Source organism: Oenanthe melanoleuca, chromosome 4, assembly GCF_029582105.1.
Source record: "Oenanthe melanoleuca isolate GR-GAL-2019-014 chromosome 4, OMel1.0, whole genome shotgun sequence".
NCBI classification, from domain to species: domain Eukaryota; kingdom Metazoa; phylum Chordata; class Aves; order Passeriformes; family Muscicapidae; genus Oenanthe; species Oenanthe melanoleuca.
This window is the reverse complement of record NC_079337.1, coordinates 827740-847145: the sequence shown is the minus strand read 5'-3', so window position 1 is coordinate 847145 and position 19406 is coordinate 827740. Positions and strand designations below refer to the sequence as shown.

The 19406-nt window shown below is 46.4% G+C and overlaps 2 protein-coding genes across 7 annotated transcripts in view; both read right to left on the bottom strand.

The window, feature by feature from the left end:
- Positions 1-5686: 5686 nt before the first annotated feature.
- Positions 5687-9902, bottom strand: LOC130252699 (cytochrome c oxidase assembly protein COX18, mitochondrial). 3 transcript variants are annotated; one of them, XM_056490538.1, is made up of 6 exons: positions 9570-9902; positions 8246-8346; positions 7949-8112; positions 7089-7201; positions 6666-6776; positions 5687-6000 (listed from the first exon to the last, which is right to left on the bottom strand). In XM_056490538.1, exons 1-6 carry the CDS (start codon positions 9885-9887, stop codon positions 5818-5820), a joined length of 990 nt encoding a protein of 329 aa, XP_056346513.1. In that variant the 5' UTR covers positions 9888-9902; the 3' UTR covers positions 5687-5817. The 3 variants fall into 3 exon arrangements, with proteins under 3 accessions (XP_056346513.1, XP_056346516.1, XP_056346515.1); XM_056490541.1 differs by having other exon boundaries at positions 8246-8350; positions 9570-9660; XM_056490540.1 differs by lacking the exon at positions 8246-8346 and having other exon boundaries at positions 9570-9815.
- Positions 9903-12079: 2177 nt separating this feature from the next.
- Positions 12080-19406, bottom strand: part of ANKRD17 (ankyrin repeat domain 17) — a 67837-nt gene continuing 60510 nt past the window's right edge. For all 4 annotated transcript variants that reach the window (XM_056490533.1, XM_056490534.1, XM_056490535.1 and 1 more), the window contains 6 exons: positions 17645-19296; positions 16461-16658; positions 15641-15889; positions 13893-14068; positions 13626-13790; positions 12080-12705 (listed from right to left, as the gene is read on the bottom strand). In XM_056490533.1, coding sequence (XP_056346508.1) covers positions 12646-12705; positions 13626-13790; positions 13893-14068; positions 15641-15889; positions 16461-16658; positions 17645-19296 — 2500 coding nt within the window. In that variant the 3' untranslated portion in view covers positions 12080-12645. The remainder of the gene's footprint in view (positions 12706-13625; positions 13791-13892; positions 14069-15640; positions 15890-16460; positions 16659-17644; positions 19297-19406) is intronic.

Here is a 19406-nt window from a genome sequence, read left to right as displayed (position 1 = left end):
CAATGAGGAGAGACAGAAACCAACCCAAATCCACAGATGCTGACAGCATAGGAACACGGCAGCTCCTCAAATCTGTCCTTTGCATTATTTAACAGCGTTAGAACATCCGCTCCTCTCACAGAACCTGGGGGAGAAATACTATAAAAGGCCAAAGCACCAAACAGATTTCATTTGGCCAGAATAGTGGAGTAACTTTTCCCTATATTCAATATTTCCTATCTTTAGGATTTTTAGAACCTGTTTAGTAGTCAAAGCCTCAATTCTGCAGTTCAGCACCTCCCAGATTTCAGCCTGATTTTCCACCATAATCTTCAATCCAAATTTTGCACTGCCACAAGAGCAAACAGCTTGTGACAGCAAGTGACATGATCTAGACTCACACCCGAGCCAGACTGTTCTTATTTTGGATGCCATCCTTGGGGAGCTGGCAGCACTGGAAAAGCACACACAGCAAAGCTCCAAGCTCTCATGGTCTGTCAGCTACACTCTGCTCCACTTTGACAAGCTCATGTCAACATCAGCACGCTGCAGCAGTGGGAAACACTGGGAAATAACTAAAACATAGCACTGGGAACTGAAGTCACCTGCAGGACCAGCTGGCAGTGTACAGGTATGCAGCATTAAAGCAGTTTGAAGCACCACTGCTCCTACTTTCTCTCAACTTCTACAATCAGTTCACTCTAAACAGTCTGAATCTGAAGGGGAAAAGGTCACCATATATGTTTTTAAAAATTGCTGTCATGTGCATAGTCAGTCTCCAGGGACTTATTGCTGAAATCATGACTCTAAATATCTCCAAATAAAGCTTATCTCTCAGCCTTCCAGCAAGAGCATTTAAAGTGGAAAAATGCAAGACCAGCAAAGGTTTTATTAGCAAATTAATCTGTGTTTGTTTACTTTGTAAAATACAACATAATTATTAGTTGCACTCTGGAGCAAGCACTTAGGCATAATGAAACAAAACCCATGAACTGCACAGCGATTACAGAGGAAAATCAGGGACTCTTGGCAAATGGCCCCACTCGGGAATCAATGGACCCACTTCCAGTCCCTCTGCATTTCCCTTCTGACAAAGCTGCACCTTCTCCACTTACAAAAGTTAATAAGGACCTAGTGCTCAACTGTAACTCTGGCAATGCAATAAAGAAATTCCAAAAATAAGAAACAGAAATATTTCCAAACAGCTGAGTGAGTATCAAGTACCTCTTTACAGACCCTTCTTGTTTCATTATGTGGCCAGCTGGACTTTAAGAAAATGCACAAAGAACTTGAGTTCTAAACTAAACCTAAACTAAAATCCCTTTAGCTATACCCACAAGGTTTAGGCTACATTGATATGAAACCTCCAATAAGTTGCTGTCTGCCAACTTTCAATCTCCAACTCTTCCTCAAAGCAGAAATAACGTGCCTAGAGAGTACTGCCACTATTTATATTTTATTAGATACATTTCTAAGCAACTGATTTCCCCCAGTAGAAGATTTTATCATTTATTTTCTAGACAGAAGGGGCTCAAGGTCAGGAATTCATCCAGAAGAACATGTTCTCTGCCTGCAGCAGCTCCCAGTAAGGTATGCTTGACAAACCTCTGTCAGCAGGACAGAGGTCAGTTTTCTGTTCAAACTCAGGTGCTGAAAGAAAATCATTGCACTTGAGTGTTCTGGTACCTCCACTAGACCTCTCAAATCAAATCCAGCCTTTGAAAACTTCCAGGAAATCCATATTTTAAATGTGATCCTGTCAGAAAAAGTTCACAGTTCACCATTTTCCTAAACACATTCCCAAAGTGGAAAACACACACAAGGACAAATTGGAATCCATCACAGCCCTCTAATAGGAAGGAGGACTAAAGCCAAGCAGATGATCTTTGCTGCTCAAGTTTAAGTATTTCAAAACTTACCATGTCTCTGCCTGAAGATTCCTGGCCCATCTCAGGTTATCTTAAAACACAAGAGTGGAAAAGCACTTCCTGGCTTGCTGTACTTGGCTGCAAGAGCAGATTTGAACTACAATCCAAAGACCTTGCTGCCGTCCTGCACTTCCAAGGATCCATCATTTACCACGGCTTTGCATCCCACCCCCTGTGGAACAACTGCACACCACTGACCAACAGTTCCCCAGAAAACTCAAACATTCTCAGGCCCAAACTCCTGAATCCACAAGGCCTTTTTCCTCAGGAATGGACGATGCTGAAGGCTGGCATTTGTTTCCAATTAACATTCTTACAGCCTGTGTGGTAGCCATCGACATTCCAAGTGGCTTTTCAACCTCTCTGTCCCCTCCATTTCACACATTTGAGCCTTGCACTTGTAAAGCCAAAATCAATGCTTGTGACAGCATCCCAAATTCTCAGCTGCTCTCAGCAACAAGTACCAAAACCATCTTTCTGCTGCTCAAGTGTGAATACAGGAGTGTGACTTCCCTGCAGGAAGGTGGGGTACTTGGCACAGGGAAATGCTTTCCCTACCCCTCTCCAGGCCTGGAAAGGCCAGGTAATATATTAAACCTCAGTGCATACAGCACAATACCCCTTATTTTCATGAGGGATTCTGGGAGCTGCAAGATTTACTCCAGAAGCCCAGTGCCTACAAATAAGGCAGTAGTGGTCTCTCCTTTTCCTCTTTCAAACAAAACTAAGGGATTATATTAAGTAAAACAGGCTGAAAAAGTTATTTGCCATTACTCTACTTGCAAGGTTAACTAAGACAATCAAATTATGAATAGGGACCCTGACAAATGAATCCAGAAAGCTCAGCTCTTTAAATAAAGGAACATATGGATGTGTGCACTCACCTTAATGATGAACCTAATTTGCACAGGACTCTTTAAACACCCCTACCCAAACCCAAAGCCCGTAACACCAAGTTGTGTGCAGCAAAAAAGGATCAAAATCATCAAGGTGCCATTGATACAAAGCACCAGTCCCTTATTCTGAATTTTTTGTGATCTCTGAAACTCAGAAAATAGAGCAAAACGCCTCACTCAGGAAAGCAGCCACTGCTGCTGCTTTTAGCACTACACTGAGCTTCAAAGGAATGAAGAATACCTTACTTACTGCTAGAAATCAGATTAATTAAATATAGGTAGGTTAATATCATCAAGTGAAAAAGGAGTCCTGCTGCCAGCTGGCCACATGGCTGCACAAACGGAGGGCTTTGCAAAGACAACCAGGGATTGTTGTGACACCTGCCCCCTTCCCCTTGGCACCCTCAGCCACAGAGGCAGCAGCGTGAGTTCTCTGCATTAGTTTCAAGCTCAGCAGTGTTGAACACTGGGTTACTCCAAAGGGGCATGGCAGCGAGCTGGAAAAGACGTGTACACTGTAAAGGACAGCCTGATTAAGTTCTGAAACAGCATCCAGATGAAAGATGGAGGAGGAGAAATGTTTCAGTCCAACCCTTACCTGCCTGTCCCAGATTTTAGAACCCGGGAGTCCCACGGCTGACAGGAGCTGCAGCACCCCCGTGTGTACAGCAGCACACTCAACACTACTTGGGACACTTTCTTCCTTTCCAGAAACCATGGAACTGTGCCAAAAATGACACTTAGTCCAGGAAAAAAATTCTTGCACTTCAAGGAATCCATCCTAGTAACTGAGCTTTGGATGAAGAGTTTGGATTCCCTGCTAAAACAATCCCAAAGAACAACCAGGTGGACTGGCAAGGTGTGAAATTCTCTGGCAGACAGCAGCATCCCCTCCAGCACCCTGTAAAAGGTGTTGGATCATACTGACATTCCTGAATGGGACAGGGGCCATCTCACCTCACCTACAGTACTTCAGGCTAATAATCAGAGGGAAGTTAGGAAGGAAATTGTCCCCCTTTCTAAAACCACAATTCTTTCATCTCTACTGGGTTTTGCATATTTACTGACAATTTCTTTGAAGAGGAAGCAAACAGGAGAGGTGGAGACACAGTTAAGCCAAACACAGCTACAGATCACATTACTTAAATAATAAACTGTCATTCACAAAGAATATTGTACAGGCTTTTAAAAGATACTTTAGTCAGGTTTCTCAGAGAACACAGCAATAGGTTTTTTCTGATTTCTTCTCCAGAAATCTCCCTCAGGCCTCCCACAGTTAAGGACTCATTTGACCTGACACACATCATTATATGTATCTTTGCTCCATCTTTGTCTCCTCAACATGGACTGAAAACAAAATAATTACATTACCATAAAACGGCAAACAGCAAAGCACCAACCCTCTTTCCTAGAAACACTGAGATAAGGGTTTTAGGTCAGACAATGTATTTGAACTGAGCCATTACTATGGCTGAGAACAGAGGTAAGCTTTTGTGTAAACAAAGTCATTCTCCAGGGCACAACCACCAGATAACAAGCATTGCAGCCCTGTTCTTGAAGTCCACACTGCATCCTCAAGACAGAGAATGAAACAGGTATTATCCAGCAGGGTATGTCAGCATTTTTGAGCTCTACCACAACCCATGCAGGGAATTGTACTTGCCTGACTTCAGTTCCTTAAGCTTAGGCTCCCTCCTAAGTACATGCTGTGTCCCAACAACCCTCTTCCAGACCTAAAATAATGCAATGAGAAATCCACCACCAAATACACTCACTGGAGGAACCTTACTCTCTTTGAACTTGCAGGCAGCCTTGGGTGTAATTTTATAAGGTAAAAAGGGTGTAAAATAAACATAAATAGAGAACTACAAATCTAACAAAGTCAGCTTCCTGCATTGAACATATGGGGTCCTGACAGTTGTGAGGCATTTTTTTCAGTGACCAGTGTCACAGCCCTCTTTATGCCTCCCAAGAAATCTCATGTTATTTTTTTACCACACACAAGACATAGCTGCTGCCAGGCTGGGAACGTGAGCCCCTCCCAGGTGACTCACTCAGACATGATTTTCCTCAGCACTGCATGGAGCACCAGCTCCCTCTACCACCAGCTTCCCAAACAAAAATTCAGCCCCCTTTGCACAGTCTTTTTCCAACACCTTCAGATGAGGCAAAATGACAATATTCATTCAGAGGAATCTGTAAGACCCTTTAAAAACCTAGAACATTATCCTATCTGCAATGCAGACCTGGAAAGGGCTTTATTACATACCTTCTGATTTCCTTACCTGTGGATTTTGAACTGCTAGACAGCATTAGATGAGATGCTTTTGGCTGCTCTAGCTTCAGTTTCACACCTGTTTTGGGGAGTTTTTTTGGTATAAGAATATCCTGGCAGCATCCAGATATAACACTATCACTGCTGTTCTGAGACTCCTAACAGTGAAAACAGTGAAAGACATCAGAGAAACATCCCCACAGGTAAAGTGCAGTGTTACCAGTACAATGGCATCTGCACTTTTTCTTCTAAACTGATTTTAGTCATGAAGTGTATCTCAGCCCTATCTGTAAAGTTCCACTAGGTTATCACAACAACTCAAATAATGCTTCCAAGCATTAAAAATTCTGCTTCTGAATTGTTGTTAGTTTACATCACAGTAATAGCTTGGAATCTTAAAAAGGTAAAGAAAGTAATTAGTTCCTAATCATTTTAACAAAAAAACCCCAAACCTCTTTACCTTCAGGACTTAGTGAAAAAGAAGCACAGTATATGAGTCGCAGTTTAACACTCACCTGGCCAATTTCTGATGCTAATTCAGGAGACAAACCTGGATTTCTGGACTATTGCAACTGCAAAGCAACCACCCTTGAAACAAAGCTTCCCAGTAAAGACACATTTTTGCTGACCAATCCTTGTTGATGGCCAGCCAGCGTTTTATTTCAAAATAAATACACAGCGAAGAAGCACATCTCAGTGAAAGAGCACTGCTGCACTCCTGAGGCAGCTCTCCTGGAGCTCAGCGGGGCTGTCTCCCGAAGCTGTATCTGGCGGCCAAGGCAGCCACGATGTCCCTGTAGGGAGTGTCCGAGTCGGATCTGGTCGGTGGGATGCAGCAGAGCCGGCGGAAGGCGGGGGAGCGCAGCAGCAGGTTGTGGCACAGTCCCACCAGGCTCGAGGACAGCCAGTACAGCGCCATGGACTGCAGCAAGACAAGCACAGGTCAGCTCCCTGCAGCCAAGGACAGCACCGGCCCTAGGCAGCTCCTCCGAACCACAGCTCTGGGTTACCCCCAGAGACTGAGAAAAGTAACTCACCTAAAACACTCCTCCTCTCATCTGCAATAATGGCTTCCATCTGAAATGGAACTGTCTGGCTCTGAGCTCTCCTGGGGAAAAGTGTCATCTACACTGAGGCTTGACAGTTCCTAAATTAATTCGTATTAAACTAGCTTCAACTCCTGTATTTGAAACTATAATTGACCCAAACAACCAGACACTTTGTTTTTGCTAAGAATACTCTGCAGTAGTAAACCTGATAAAAATGAGAACTTCGAAGAAAGAAAATTTCCTAATTTAAGAACCACACTGATTTCCAGTTAACAAATATTTGCCTATGTGTCTTTACATAAAACTTTCCTCTCCTTTTTCAGACTACAAGGACATTAACTGCGAAGTTTGCAAAGTCTTCCTCCTTGAACAAAAGTATTCCAAAGGCATCAAGATTTAAACATACACATAGACAGAACACTGACTTTCTTTAAGCACGCAGCAGTACAAATAAAGAACACCTGAGGCCTTCGGGCTGCCCTTTAAGCTCAGAGCAGAGCAGCCACAGTGCCATCCCAGAGGCCACCTCGGTACTCACGGAGGGCACTGTGGCAGCAATGGGCACCATCACCACGGACACCGCGCGGAAGAAGTGCGTCACAAGCTTCTGGAACCGGGAAAGTGGCATCTTCCTCTGGGAAGCAAAGATCTGAGAGAGGAGAAACTCACAGTTAGAAACAAGCTCCTTTTGAAACGGCCATACTGAGGATTAACACCCAGAAATCTCACTAGAGCAGGAACCTGTAGTCAAGACTAACTATTACTGAAGCTCAGGTAGATCTGAGACATGTGACATCCGACCTGGAGGTCTCAGAACAAAGACACCTGCACAGTAAAATACACAGAGCAAACAGACTGTGTTTCACTTCTGCCCAGTGCATTTAGAGCAGTGATAACCTGCAACCACCTTGATGTGTCAGCCCTTTGCAGTCACTGCTGCTGGTTTAATCCACCAACGTACCTCCACCACCAGCAAATTCACCAGCCCCAGGGAAACTGGCAAAATCCACGTGGAATCAGGTGCCGTGAGGTCTGTAAACCACAGTGCTCCTCCTGAGGAAAACTGCTCTTGTACTGCAGGAAAAATTTGGAGATAATACAGAATTCAGTAAAATTTGCTGTCTCAAGTGAGCCAGAACTTGAGCTAAATCACAGACCCAAGTTTCTAGGTATGTTTTATCCACATACTAAGTAAGATTAAAGCAAGAATCCTTGGTTTAACACTCTGCTACGAATATAAGAAAAGTGAAAGATGCAAGCTGAGACCCAGCTTAGCTCATGACAGCCAAGGACAGGTAAATCTGTGATAAAAAATACTTCCATCTCAAATATTTTAAGTCAATGAGGAAAATAAGAATGCAGTAACCTACAATGTTTATTTCCTGGTTTTGAAAAAAAAAATGTTTTTCTTACTAACTGTATAACTAGCTGCATTTTTGCTTAAAAGAGCAAACAATAAACTCATGTCTAAAAAAATCACTATGTAATTTTTTAAAATTAAAAGACCTTTACACATTCACCTTGTCTGCAATGTTTCATATGGAAGGGAAAAACACCAATTAATGCGAGCGTACTGTGGCATGTGTAACATTACTTGCTAAACAAGATTAACAGACTACATTAAGTATAAAATTATACTAATCGCCAATTATTTCTATTAATGAGTTAATTAAAGCTCAAGCTCTATTAAGGTTAAAACCTCGGCAGCTGCCTGTTTCCTATACCAGCCTGCACACCTGGCTCAGGACACTGTGGCCCTTAAGCCGCGAGGTGTCTGTGGCCGCAGAAAGCCGAGGGCAGGTGAGGGGAGAGGAGCAGCACCTGCAGGGCCCAGGGCGCCGACGCTGCAGTTGCGCAGAGCCAGGGACACGCAGACCCACAGGGGCACCTGCACCCACAGCAGCACGGTGGCCTTGAAGGGGTGGCAGTTGTCCCGCACGTACAGCTCCGCCACGATCCTCCGCATGTTCCTGGCGAAGTGGAACCTTTCCCGGGAGGAAAACAAAAGCTCAGCGCTTTGGGAAATGGCAGAATCTTGCTGTAAGGGTGTTGTTTGGGGGAGCTTCCTTCCTGCCACACTTCTCTGGATTCAGGAGGTGTGAGCAATCCCCCTCGTACCTGGCCACCTTTTCAGACCACCCCAGCTGCTTTCCACGCACTGAAACCTCATGGCGAAGGCGCTGCGCAAGTTCCTTAATCTCAGGCTGCAGGTTTTCCAGCTAGCTAAAGAAAAGGAGAACTGTCTGGGCACAGAGACAGGTAACAATTGCTCCCTCTCCTACCTCTGTTATTGGGAATCCCTGGTAAGTCAACACCTGAACAACTTTTAAACTTATTAATTATCACTGTAACATTTAATATCTGTACAGGAATTAAACATACACATTGCCACCATGTAATTTAATACCTCTGGAGCTATTACACATATTAATTACCCTTCTATGATTTAATTACAGCACAGGCATCAAACAGAATAATTATCACTGTAATTTAACACCTCTACAGGTAGTAAACTGTGAGGGACAAGGCATCTTGTTCAACATCAGTGAACACCTTTCATCTCTAAACAAAATAACCGAGTGCAGATAATAGTGACAAATAATTACCAAAACAATCTAAGATACTCTTACTACTGCATGAAATGCAAACAGAATTTTACTCTTTTTAAATGCTACACTTTTTTAAGACAAAAATTATTTCTATCACACCTGAAATCAGGGCAACTCTTAACTACTTTTTTGCCTGCATTCAGGCCTTGTAATCAGCTACACGACTCAAAAAAGACCCAGTTTTTATGCCACCTCAATGATAACAATGAAATGACAATAATAAAAACTAATAATACCACAAAAATATAAATATACAATAGAAAACGTCTACAATAGAATGCATTACTTACAATATACTGTGTGAAACATATATTGCTATATATGACAGAAATATTTAAATAATATATATAAATAATATAAATAATGTAGTAAATAATCTAAATAAAATACAGAGCAATAAAATAAATATTAACAAAAATATATATTTTAATATATACGATAGAAATACTTAAATCTTATATATATATAAATTTAAAAAGTAATAAAAAAGAGTAATAAAATTTGGAGTAATAAAATAAAGGCCATGAGGGCACAACTTGGCAGTGAGCAAAGTCACTACCCACAGCATGAGGCCCCTTGACGCCAGGGCGCAAGATGCTCACTTTAGCAGCCAAAATAAGTACAAAATATAAAAAAATTCCTTTTAAAAAGCCCCAAACGCCCCTAAACCCGCTGCAGCAGCAGAACTGCGACGTTTATTCCGCGGCCCCCTCAGCCCCTCACAGTCCTCCCCTCAGCGCCCCTCAGAGCCGTTCCCGCCCCTCAGCGCCGCCACCGCCCCTCAGCGCCCCTCAGCGCCCCTCAGAGCCGTTCCCGCCCCTCAGCGCTCCCACCTTGGCCAGGAGCCGGCCCTGCTGCGCGGCCAGCGGCAGGGTGACGGCGGTCCGGAGCACGGCGGCCCCGCCGGCGATGGCGGCCCAGCACGGCAGCCCGGTGGCTTCCTGCAGCGCCGCCAGCCCGCTCTCGGCCCAGTGCACGGGCGCGGATCGCGCCGCCCACTCGTACCAGCCCTCGGAGCCGCCCGTGCCCGTTCCCGCTCCCGTTCCCAGCCCCGCTCCCGCCGCCGCCGCCGCCGCCAGGGCCGGCGGGGCCCGCGCGCCCGCCCGCGCCAGCCGCCACATGCCGGCGGCGCCCTCCTCCCTGCCGCGCATGCGCGGGCCGCGCGCCGCCCCGCTGCCGTCATGGCGGCCGAGGGCGCGGGAAGGGGCTGAGGGCAGGGGAGCGCCCAGCCCGGCTCCGCTCCCTGCGCTGTTCCGTCACCGGCCTGGAACCGGCCTGCGATGGAGCTAGGAGCAGCGCCGAAGGACTCCTGCCGGGGGCAGGGACACCTCCCACCACATCACACTGAGCTGGGAAGGAGCCACGAGGATCACGGAGTCCAACACATAGCCCTGCAGGCTCACACCAAACCCTGTGTGAAGGTTCGAGGTCTTATCCAAACTGGCTTTGAGCCCTGCCAGGGTTGCACCAGTGTCTCACCCCTCTTCCAGTAAATACTTCTTCCCAATAGCTAGCCTAAATTTCCCCTTTTTCCATTTGTACCCATTACTTCTTGTCCTACCACTGCAGCTGCTGACAAGGAGTCCCTCTTGGGCTTACTTGTTGTAGGCCACTTCAGATACCAAAAGGCTGCTATGAAGAACCCGATGCCTTGAGAGGCCACCTGGAACAGAGGCTACACAGTGTGAAAGGAATGAAAGTGGGGATTTATTAAAAGCCCTTCAGAGGATTCACCTTGGGCAGTACAAGAGCCTGGCCGTGGCTACACCCAAAATGGACTCAAGAGTCAGGAGTTTTCCCACTTTTTTAAGTTTTTGTCCAATTACAGCTCCAGGTTCTGCAGTCCCACCCTCCCAGATTGCTCTCCTCAATTTGCTGTTGTTTACACTTTTTGGGCCTGAAGCTGCAGCTGTGTCCTTGGTTCTCGGGCTGGAAAAGGATTGTTTTGTCTAACTAAGCTGTGAGGAAAACTTTGCTAACACCTTATATGAAGTTCACAGTCACATACTAATGCAGTGCAGAATCTGGAAAATATGAAAGCTAAAACTTAAAAGCACCAACCCACACAACCTTCTCTTCTCCAGGCTGAACAGCCCCAACTCTCTCAGCCTGAAAATTATATTCAAGAGCAATTAATCATTAACAAGCACCTCATCATTCCACACTAGCTGTGTTCTCCTGCCCAGCCAGGTTCTGAACTGTGTCTCCTTACCCTTCTGTGGCAAGGAGAGGTCAGAATACCCTTTAGACCGTACACTCTCTGCAGCATGTTCTCTTCCTCTCCATGTTTGTTCTAACTCTGTTCTGTTCCCTTTTCCCAAATAAACAGCAACTGCCTGCTCTCAAAAGAGTGCATTCCTTGGTTTATTGCACAAATAAAACACATTACATGGTGTGGGGGAAAAGAAAAAGTACCTGGGACTAAAAATGGTCCAATCCCCCCAGCCAGGATCTCCTGTGTCCAGGCCACAGCCACGGTGGTGCCATCAGCCTGTTACTGCCCCAGGCATGGATTAAACTGGCAGGTCAACAGGAGACTCTGGAATTCATGGCCGTAATACATACTGAGCACTGTTTCTCAGTGGGATTAATAATTAATAACCCCAGACAGCACTAAAGCCTGCAGCAAATGACTGCAGCAGAGGGAAAAGGCACTCACCCCCACCACGATAAGGTGTGAGATGGAGTGTCAAACCATTTTCTGTGCACTTGCTCACTTTGGGATCCATTTTGCTACTACCAGATCTTCACAGGATGTATTTCAGGAGATCAGACAGCTGGAAGAAGGACCTTGCTTTTATAGAGAGCAGCACCCAAGGGCAGGCATATGGCCTTGGGTACAGAGAAGGTTTGTGGACACCTCAAATATCACAACAGTTAAAATGCAGTCGATTCTGTGGCCAGCTGAGGTGTTTTCTTGGTTTTCAAAAGAGGAACCACAATAAAACCAAGTAATACTTCTTAAATCTGAGCTGTGGATCTCCTTTAAATGCTCTGTAAGGGAACTGTACAGGGATCCTGACTGAATCTGTGCCACTGCTCATCCAGCCAGGGGACACAGGACCTCCCCTCCTTCATCTCCTGCTACTGCTGTCCACAGGTGACAGCTCCTGACAATGTGTATGGGAATTCCCACCAGGACTCTTGCAAATAAGCCTTCCTGGGCCTTATCCTGGGACAGACCTGCCTTTGGAGCCTTCAGCAGAGAGGCTCTCCCCAGATGCCAAATAGAGAATGTATGCGTTCTCAAAAAAATATCCAACACACATTTGGAAAACGCCCTCTGATAATGCCTGGGGTGTTTTTGTTTTTATAACTTACTTAAATTACACGAGTAGAAAAGTTATGCTTATTAATAGTTTAATGTATGAAGGAAACATCCAGATTTCTGAATATGAAGGTACATATCTCACATTAATTTAAGTCTACATAAAGTAGAGCCTCTATAACTGACATATTGAAATTTACTTTCTGCTTAGCCATTTGTTATGTAAACAATTGTACATTTATTTGCCATTCTAAAACTTCAGGATCAAGTTTACATAATTTTGCTAAATTTCTGTGTTTGCTCAGAAGCAGTTTACAGTACTAAAACCAACCAGCCAAAGAACAGCTTCAACAGAAAGTTATGTCAAAAAAAAAAAAAAAAAAAGAAAAAAAAAAGAAAAAAAAAAAAAAAAAAGGAGGAAAGGAAAGAAGAAAGTCTAACTAAGTTGAAACATATGATGGTGGGGAATGGGCGGTCACAATGTTCACAGAAAAAGGTCAGTTAGTAAGTTCTTCTGCAAAAAGCCTACACACTTCAGTCAAGCACATCAGTAGAATGATCTGGGAGCACATAAACTGTTTCTGCCAATTGTGGTTTCCTCTGCAAAAGAAGGAATCTCAAGGCCAGCACGTTGATCCCACTCAGCCCAGTTGGTTCATATGCACACTGTTCATGTGAGGTGTCCAAGTTCCAGTCCACACCTGCAAGAGAGACCTGCGTTAACAGCGTGCTTTGGGCTGCTCCAGGCAGGGCACAGCTCACAGGGAGCTGCAGGGCTCAGGGCTCTTCCTCTCCACGACAAGTAACAGGGCTCTGCGTGTGCAGCACATCATCTGCAAGCCCCGTTCCCAAATCCTTCTGGCTCCCACAGCAAGGACCTTGCTCTCCTCTTGACCTTAAGTTCACACAAACAAGAACCTGATTTCTGCCACCTTATTTCTTCCTAACCTTCAGCTCTGGGAAATCCCAAGTCCAAGCAAGTAAAGCTTTCTTTGGGGGACAAAGTTTCCTTGTTAAATCAGAAATCACCTCGCAGAGGCAAGAAGCCACGTCAGAGCAATAGCTGAACTGTGGACAAACCCCCTCTCCCTCACACCCATGGTTTACCAGAGCTGAGAGCTGCTCCCCACCGCCTGGATCATTCCCAAGCAAATTAAGCCCAGAAACATCTTTATTTAGTAACAGTGTAACAGGGATCACTGTCTAATGAAACATAAGCACAGGATATAATCTAGCTAGAGCTACTGATGTTCCATTATAGTATTAGCTCCTGAGCACGAACAAGAGGTTTAGGGCATTTAATCCCTCTGCCTCAATTATATTTAGTGGACAAACCAGGGAAGATCAGAGCAGCAAAGAGCTACTTAGTCCCTTCCTAAAGAGCTGCTTTACGCCTTTCCTCCGTGGGCTCCTAAGACACATCCTAAACTACACAGCCCAGCAGCAGCCCTGTTGCTGCGTTCCCTTCTTGAGAAGGGAAAGCTTAACTAAGAGCACATAAACTGGCTTTTCCTATGAAACTTCACCCTGACATTTCTTGTCCCAAATGCTTAACTGCACAGATAGGAATCATGGTACATTCTGAGTAAAATACACAGTGCTAAAGAGATGGAACAATTACCGTCTGAGGCCCATTGTTTTCTGTGGAATTTGAAACCATCTTTATCAGCGAGTTCCAAGATGGGTCAGCAGCATGAGGCCCGTTAAAGATGGGGCCTCCAGTACCATCTGTGATGGGGGCTACAGGAGGAATTATGGCGTTCCCATACACAGAAAAAGGCATTCCCTGAGGGGAAGGAAAAGCAGCAGTTAGGATGGTTTCAGGGACGCACAGACAGGAGGACAGGAGGGGATTCCCGCTGCGCACGGGGGCCGGGGCGGCCCTTACCCCAACTTTCGGGAAGTCCATGTATCCTGCAGGGACGGGCTGATGGAATGTACCGGAAGGCGTCACGATTCCCGTGCTGTCTCTGTCCATGGCTTGGTGTGAGAACACGCCGGGATCAGACATGGGCCTGTGGATCATGTGGCTCCCCATCCCGCTGTGACACCAGTCCACCTTATCTGCAGCACAGACACCAGCGTTACCCACAGCCCCACCGCCCGCCAGCTGCAGCTCCCAGGCTCCACCTGCGCCAGAGCTCACGGGCTGGACAACACCAGGCATGGCCCCTGCACCCTGAGCCACTGCCAGCCACTACCTGCAACCACAGCCTTGCCCCTGCAACCCTCCTCCATCTCAACAGCAAAGCTGGAATTTGGGCTAACTCCCCCTCCTCCAAAAACCTCAATTCCTCGTGCCTTTGGGGCTGTGGGAAGGGTATGTACACTACAAAGACCATTTGCTCTACTTTACTACCAAGGGACACAGAAGTATCTGTGCAAACCAAGACCAGAAAATAACCAGCTGCAGATATGTCCTCTCATTCTAATTCTGTGAATTCATCAGAGGCAGCTTGGTATTGGTGCTACAGTTCAAACCCCAGACATCCAGAAATCCAATTTTCAAAACAAAACATAAGAGAAGTGTATTTGGAGAAAGAGTACAGAAACACTTCTAATACTCAGGTACAGAAGAGCCAATCCCATTGTGAACTGAAAATCAAAATGTTGAAGTAATTGACCAAAGCAGAAAGCACAACTTTTACACAATGCAAATATTTCTAAATTTCTAAAGCTTTACCCGGGAAAAGGCCACTAGTGAAGTTAAAAAGACGGTTTGTATTTGGGGAAAAATTCCAGCACAGTCAGTCAATTAAAAGCTTCAGCTGTCTGGACTCAGTCAAGGACCCAATCAAACAGACTGCTCTGCGAGGTGGAGCAGTTCCAAGCCTTGCAGGTTTTCCAGAGCAGATTGGATAAAGCCCTGAGCAATAAAGGCAGAACTCTTGGCAAACCTGCCAGGAGGCTGACAGGGCATCCAGAGGCCCAATCCAACACAATCTCAATATTCCTATCCCTCATCCCAAGCAAAAAAAAAAAAAAAAAAAAAAAAAAAAAAAAAAAAAAAAAACCCTAAAGAAATTATAACTCCACACAAAAAAAAAAAAAAACCCAATCAATATGAAAAAAACACTAACTGAAATTGTTAATAAATTCTGAAATACTAAATTCTATGTGACTCCAGGAGAGCCAAGAGCCTTGTGCTAGAAGGCAAATGGCTGAAAAAACCAAAGGAAACTCAAATGTAGAATATTATCACTTTATAAAAGCACCATTCTCAGCACAAGAACTTCTACCTTAGCTACAAATGAAATATTAACTCCTACTGTACAAACAATCTCTTTATCAACAAAAAACTCCACACAATTATCTTGTGAGACCTTAACTTCCTTGCATCCTAAATTCAATGATCCTCACTGTGTTCATCCCTGGAAACCCTGTTTTTGTTTTTCCTGCTCGAATTTGGACTACCAGATCTTCACAGCCAGGATGTTTCAGAACCCCTGAGGGTTTCAGAAACCTTGTTAAAACAATTAAGTGGATAGGAAGGCTGAGAAAAGTCTTGCTCCAAATCCTTTGGAAAGATCATTTCTGCGTTTTCCGGCACTCGCTTCTGCATGCTCCTGTGCTGAAGGCAAGTTTGGCAAACACAATGGTGTGATCAGTTCAAGTGCATCTATGAACAACACATACCTTGACTGCCACCTATACCTTCGAAGGACCAGATCCCACTGTGTCCCACTGGGGCAGCCAAGTTGCTCCCAATTACAGAAGGAGTAGACGTTCCAGTTTGTCTAATACGTGCAGACCGTTCAGTGCCAATAGGAACAGGAACTTTTCTGTCCTGAGAAACGTTACTGGGTTTTTCTGATCCCAAGGACACTGCTGAAGGGGTGGGAGAGGGTGCTCGGACTCCAGAGGACACGGACTGAGCAGGAGATTCTGCAGGGAGAGCAACAGGAGCACTTAGTGATCGCAGCCACATCCCACCCTTCAAGGTCCAACAGCTGACAACAGGGAGCTGGTTAATGTCAGATTCATCCACCTCAGGATAATTTTATTTCCAGATCACAGAGATATTCCCCACTGATTTAATCCCTTACCTAAAATGCTTATCACGCCCTGGCAGCTCAGCCACTGGAGGACACTGGAGGACTAAGCATCACTGTCTACCAGCAACAGAGGATTTGAGGATTACATCCTACACCAGAGCTGAATTAAGTCCACATAACCCCACCTTTCTGTTGGGTTTGTTTTTTTCTTCTTCTATTTGATTTGTTCCCTGAAGGTTTTTTTGGTCATTATTTTTGCCAATAAAAAAGACCAACATATTCCCTAAATAAACCAGCACTCAACAGCTTATTAATTTCCCATCCAAAAAACTCCCAACTGCAGGGGCCAAAGGTAGGGGAAAGCACCAGAACCTGCCCTAAGGATTTTCTCCCGGAATTCCTTACGCAGCTCAGTGAGGCAGTTTCATTTACACAGCAGCTTCCTGCCGAGCAGAACTCACCGTTGGATGCTGATGAACATGGAGGCAATAAACTAAGAGGGGAAAAATGCTGTCTGTTGAAGTTAGCAGCTGCAGGCGCTGCGCCCAGCGGCGTGCCGGGCGCGTAGATCGGCCCTCCCGACAGGTTCGAGGCAAAGCTCCCCAGGTGTGTAGAAGAAGGTGTTACAGAAGCATAGGGAGAATCCATACTGACAATACCTGCAAGAGAAAACGGGCACAGGTGACTCCCAGAGCTCCAACACTCCATCGAGAGGTCGCCCCTATCACGGAAATAAAAAGGACAAAAGGAAAACTTTGAGCCAATCCACCTTTGGGGGCGTGTGTTATAATTTTCCAAAGAAAACTGGTATTAAGCTTCAGACTCTGCAAGTCTATTCAGTATGTGGCAGTTGTGCTATCTAAATCAAGAATCATTCTTATTCCATTATTATCAAACGTCACCAATTAGCCAAGATACTAAAAATACAAGAATTACCCCTCCCTTCATGTCCTCTTCAATGAAGAAAGGAAAAAATAAAATCTTAGGGATCTAAGACAAATGCTTTTGTGTATCTTAGGGGCATACAGGGCCACAGTCAAAATGCTGAGTAGTGTGTCAAGACGAAAAAATTCAATACCATCCTATTCACAAAATATGGAAAAAGTGCTGTTGTATCTCTCAATCCATTAATGCCACAGTGGTCCTACAGAAACAGGCAGAGATGGTCCAAACCATGTAATTTCTGGAAGCTAGGTAACAGATTCTGTGACAACCCCTTGTCCTCCATTTTGGGCAGAAGGTTCAACATCTCACTAAAAAATTCAGGCAGTCAAGGAAATTATATTTTTTGGATCAAAATTAGTAACTAAAAGAACACATCTCTTGTAAGTTACAAGTTGATATTAAAACACCACTTTTTTAACCATCCTAACCTTTAGAAGATGCTGCATATTTTTCTGCAGCCTCAGGACAAGGTATCAGAGTCACTATGTGGCAGGGAAGGGAGGTGAAAATTAGAGTGCCTTATTATCTCAGCTATTGGAGAGGAACAGACTGGAATGGCAAAAACTCTATTTTATCAAGCCCATCGGCTGCCAAACAGTTACTAGATTTGACAGGGCACACTTGAAATGAACTCAACTTGGCTTAAAAAGCACAAGAATAAACTGTATGATTACAGTATGGACACAAACCAGAGAGTTACCTGAGGGACTTGGAGCTGGCCTCTGTAACGGTGGCCTAAAACCTGGGGCTTTGGAAGTATCAGACTGATGTAACGGCTCTGAATTTGGCAAAAACGAGGACTTTGCTGATAGCATGGATTCTGGTGTTGTCTGAGAGGAAACGACGGACCCGCCCCAGAAGGCATGAGCGGACGTGGGGCTGTTCTCAAACAACGTACTAAAGGGCCCGAACGGCAGAGTAGCACTGAAGTTGTTCCCCATGGGCTTGCTCGCCGGGTGGGCCGAATTCTGAGAAGCACTTTGTGTACTTAAGGTAGAAGGAAGCTGCACTGAAGAAGGAACGCTGTGGGGCCTTTTGATGTGGTTAACGTTGAGGACTGCGACGGAGGAGCTTTGCGCAGGGGCGGCATTCTTGGGGACGCTGCCGGTTCCGTGGACAGGCGGTCTGATGGCTGGGGTTTCCATCTTGGCCGCGGGCTGAGCGGACCCCATGGACGTCTGGGGCACAGGGTAGGCCATGGGAGCGGCGCTCGCACCTACCGCGGGAGCGGACGAGCTCGGCGCCGCTAAATTCGGAGGCACGACCATGCGAGGATCTGGTGCAGGAACCTGAGGTTGCTGGAGAGGGGGCCTGGCCTCTGGCAGAGGAGCTCCCGGGGGCTGCTGATGAGCAGGATGCACAGAGGAGCTGCTGGTCCCAGGGTTGGGCTGCCTGCTGCTGGTCGAGCCGCCCGCATCCACGGCGGGCGGGCTGCCCGCCTCCGGCTCGGGCGGCGGCGCGCCTTTATTGGGAGAGGCGGCGGCGCAGTCGGGAGGACTGCTGCGGGACGCGGCCGCCGGCTGCGCGGGCGGAGAGGGCGACGAGGGGGACGAGGCGGGGTAGTGTTCTTTGGCAGTAGGAGTCGGGTACGTGGCGTTGGTGGGCGCCGTGCTCGTGTTGCTCGCCGTGGTCGTCACGGTGGTGGTGGTGGCGTTGGACGTCTTCACCACCGTGACGAACAGCTGCCTCCGGACCGAGGGGGAGCTCGGGTTGTTGCCGCTCGCCGAAGATCCGGGCGCGGTGGAGGCCACCGAAGTCGTGGTGGCCGTGGGACTGGTGGTCAGAGAGCTCGCTGAATTCACCTGAGAGCCGCTGCTGTTCTGGCTGTTGTGGCGAGGCACCATGTGAGGTTTGGGCGAGTTGGTGGCTCTGGCGGGGCTCAGCGGCCTGACGGGAAACGGGCCCCACGTGGACTGGGCCGGGGGGAAGGTGCCTCCGAAGTGCGTCATGGGCAGCCGCGGCGGACGGATCTGCTGGAAAGTCTGAGCGGCGAGGAGCGCGTGTGCAAACTGCGGAGGAGGATATGCCAGCGGGAGAGACACCTGGAACCCGGGCCGCACGTTGTTCACGGGGTTCTTAATGCTTTTGTGGGTGGAGGCCGAGGAGATGGCAGGCACGGTGAGCGCGGAGGCCGACTGAGACGCCGACGAAGCAGCTACGGTGGTCACTTTGATGCCCACCAGAGAACTGTTAGCAGCTGTAGTGGTGGCAGGTGTCGAGGACCCTATTTTGGAATTGACAGTTGAACTTTTCAAACGGTTCTTTGGAATAAGTTCATCGATTTCCTTATCTGGATCCTTAATCAGAGCGTTGATTAACTGTGTGGCCTGTCTGGTGGACTCTGTGCCACCCCTACAAACCGGAAGGACAGGGAAAGTGCATTGAAAACATTTACACGCATTACATTAGCCAAAGACCTCCCACACACGATCCAGCCCATCATCACCCTAACACAAACACAG

Bases quoted from the DNA above. Each gene is read 5' to 3' on its own strand.
- LOC130252699 (XM_056490538.1), bottom strand. From the start codon at position 9,887: ATGCGCGGCAGGGAGGAGGGCGCCGCCGGCATGTGGCGGCTGGCGCGG. The intron at 7,202-7,948 runs GTGCTGCTCCTC...TTTTTCCTGCAG, and splicing joins CGGCGCCCTGGGCCCTGCAG to TACAAGAGCAGTTTTCCTCA. The intron at 6,001-6,665 runs GTGAGTACCGAG...GTCTTGCTGCAG, and splicing joins TTGCTGCCACAGTGCCCTCC to TCCATGGCGCTGTACTGGCT.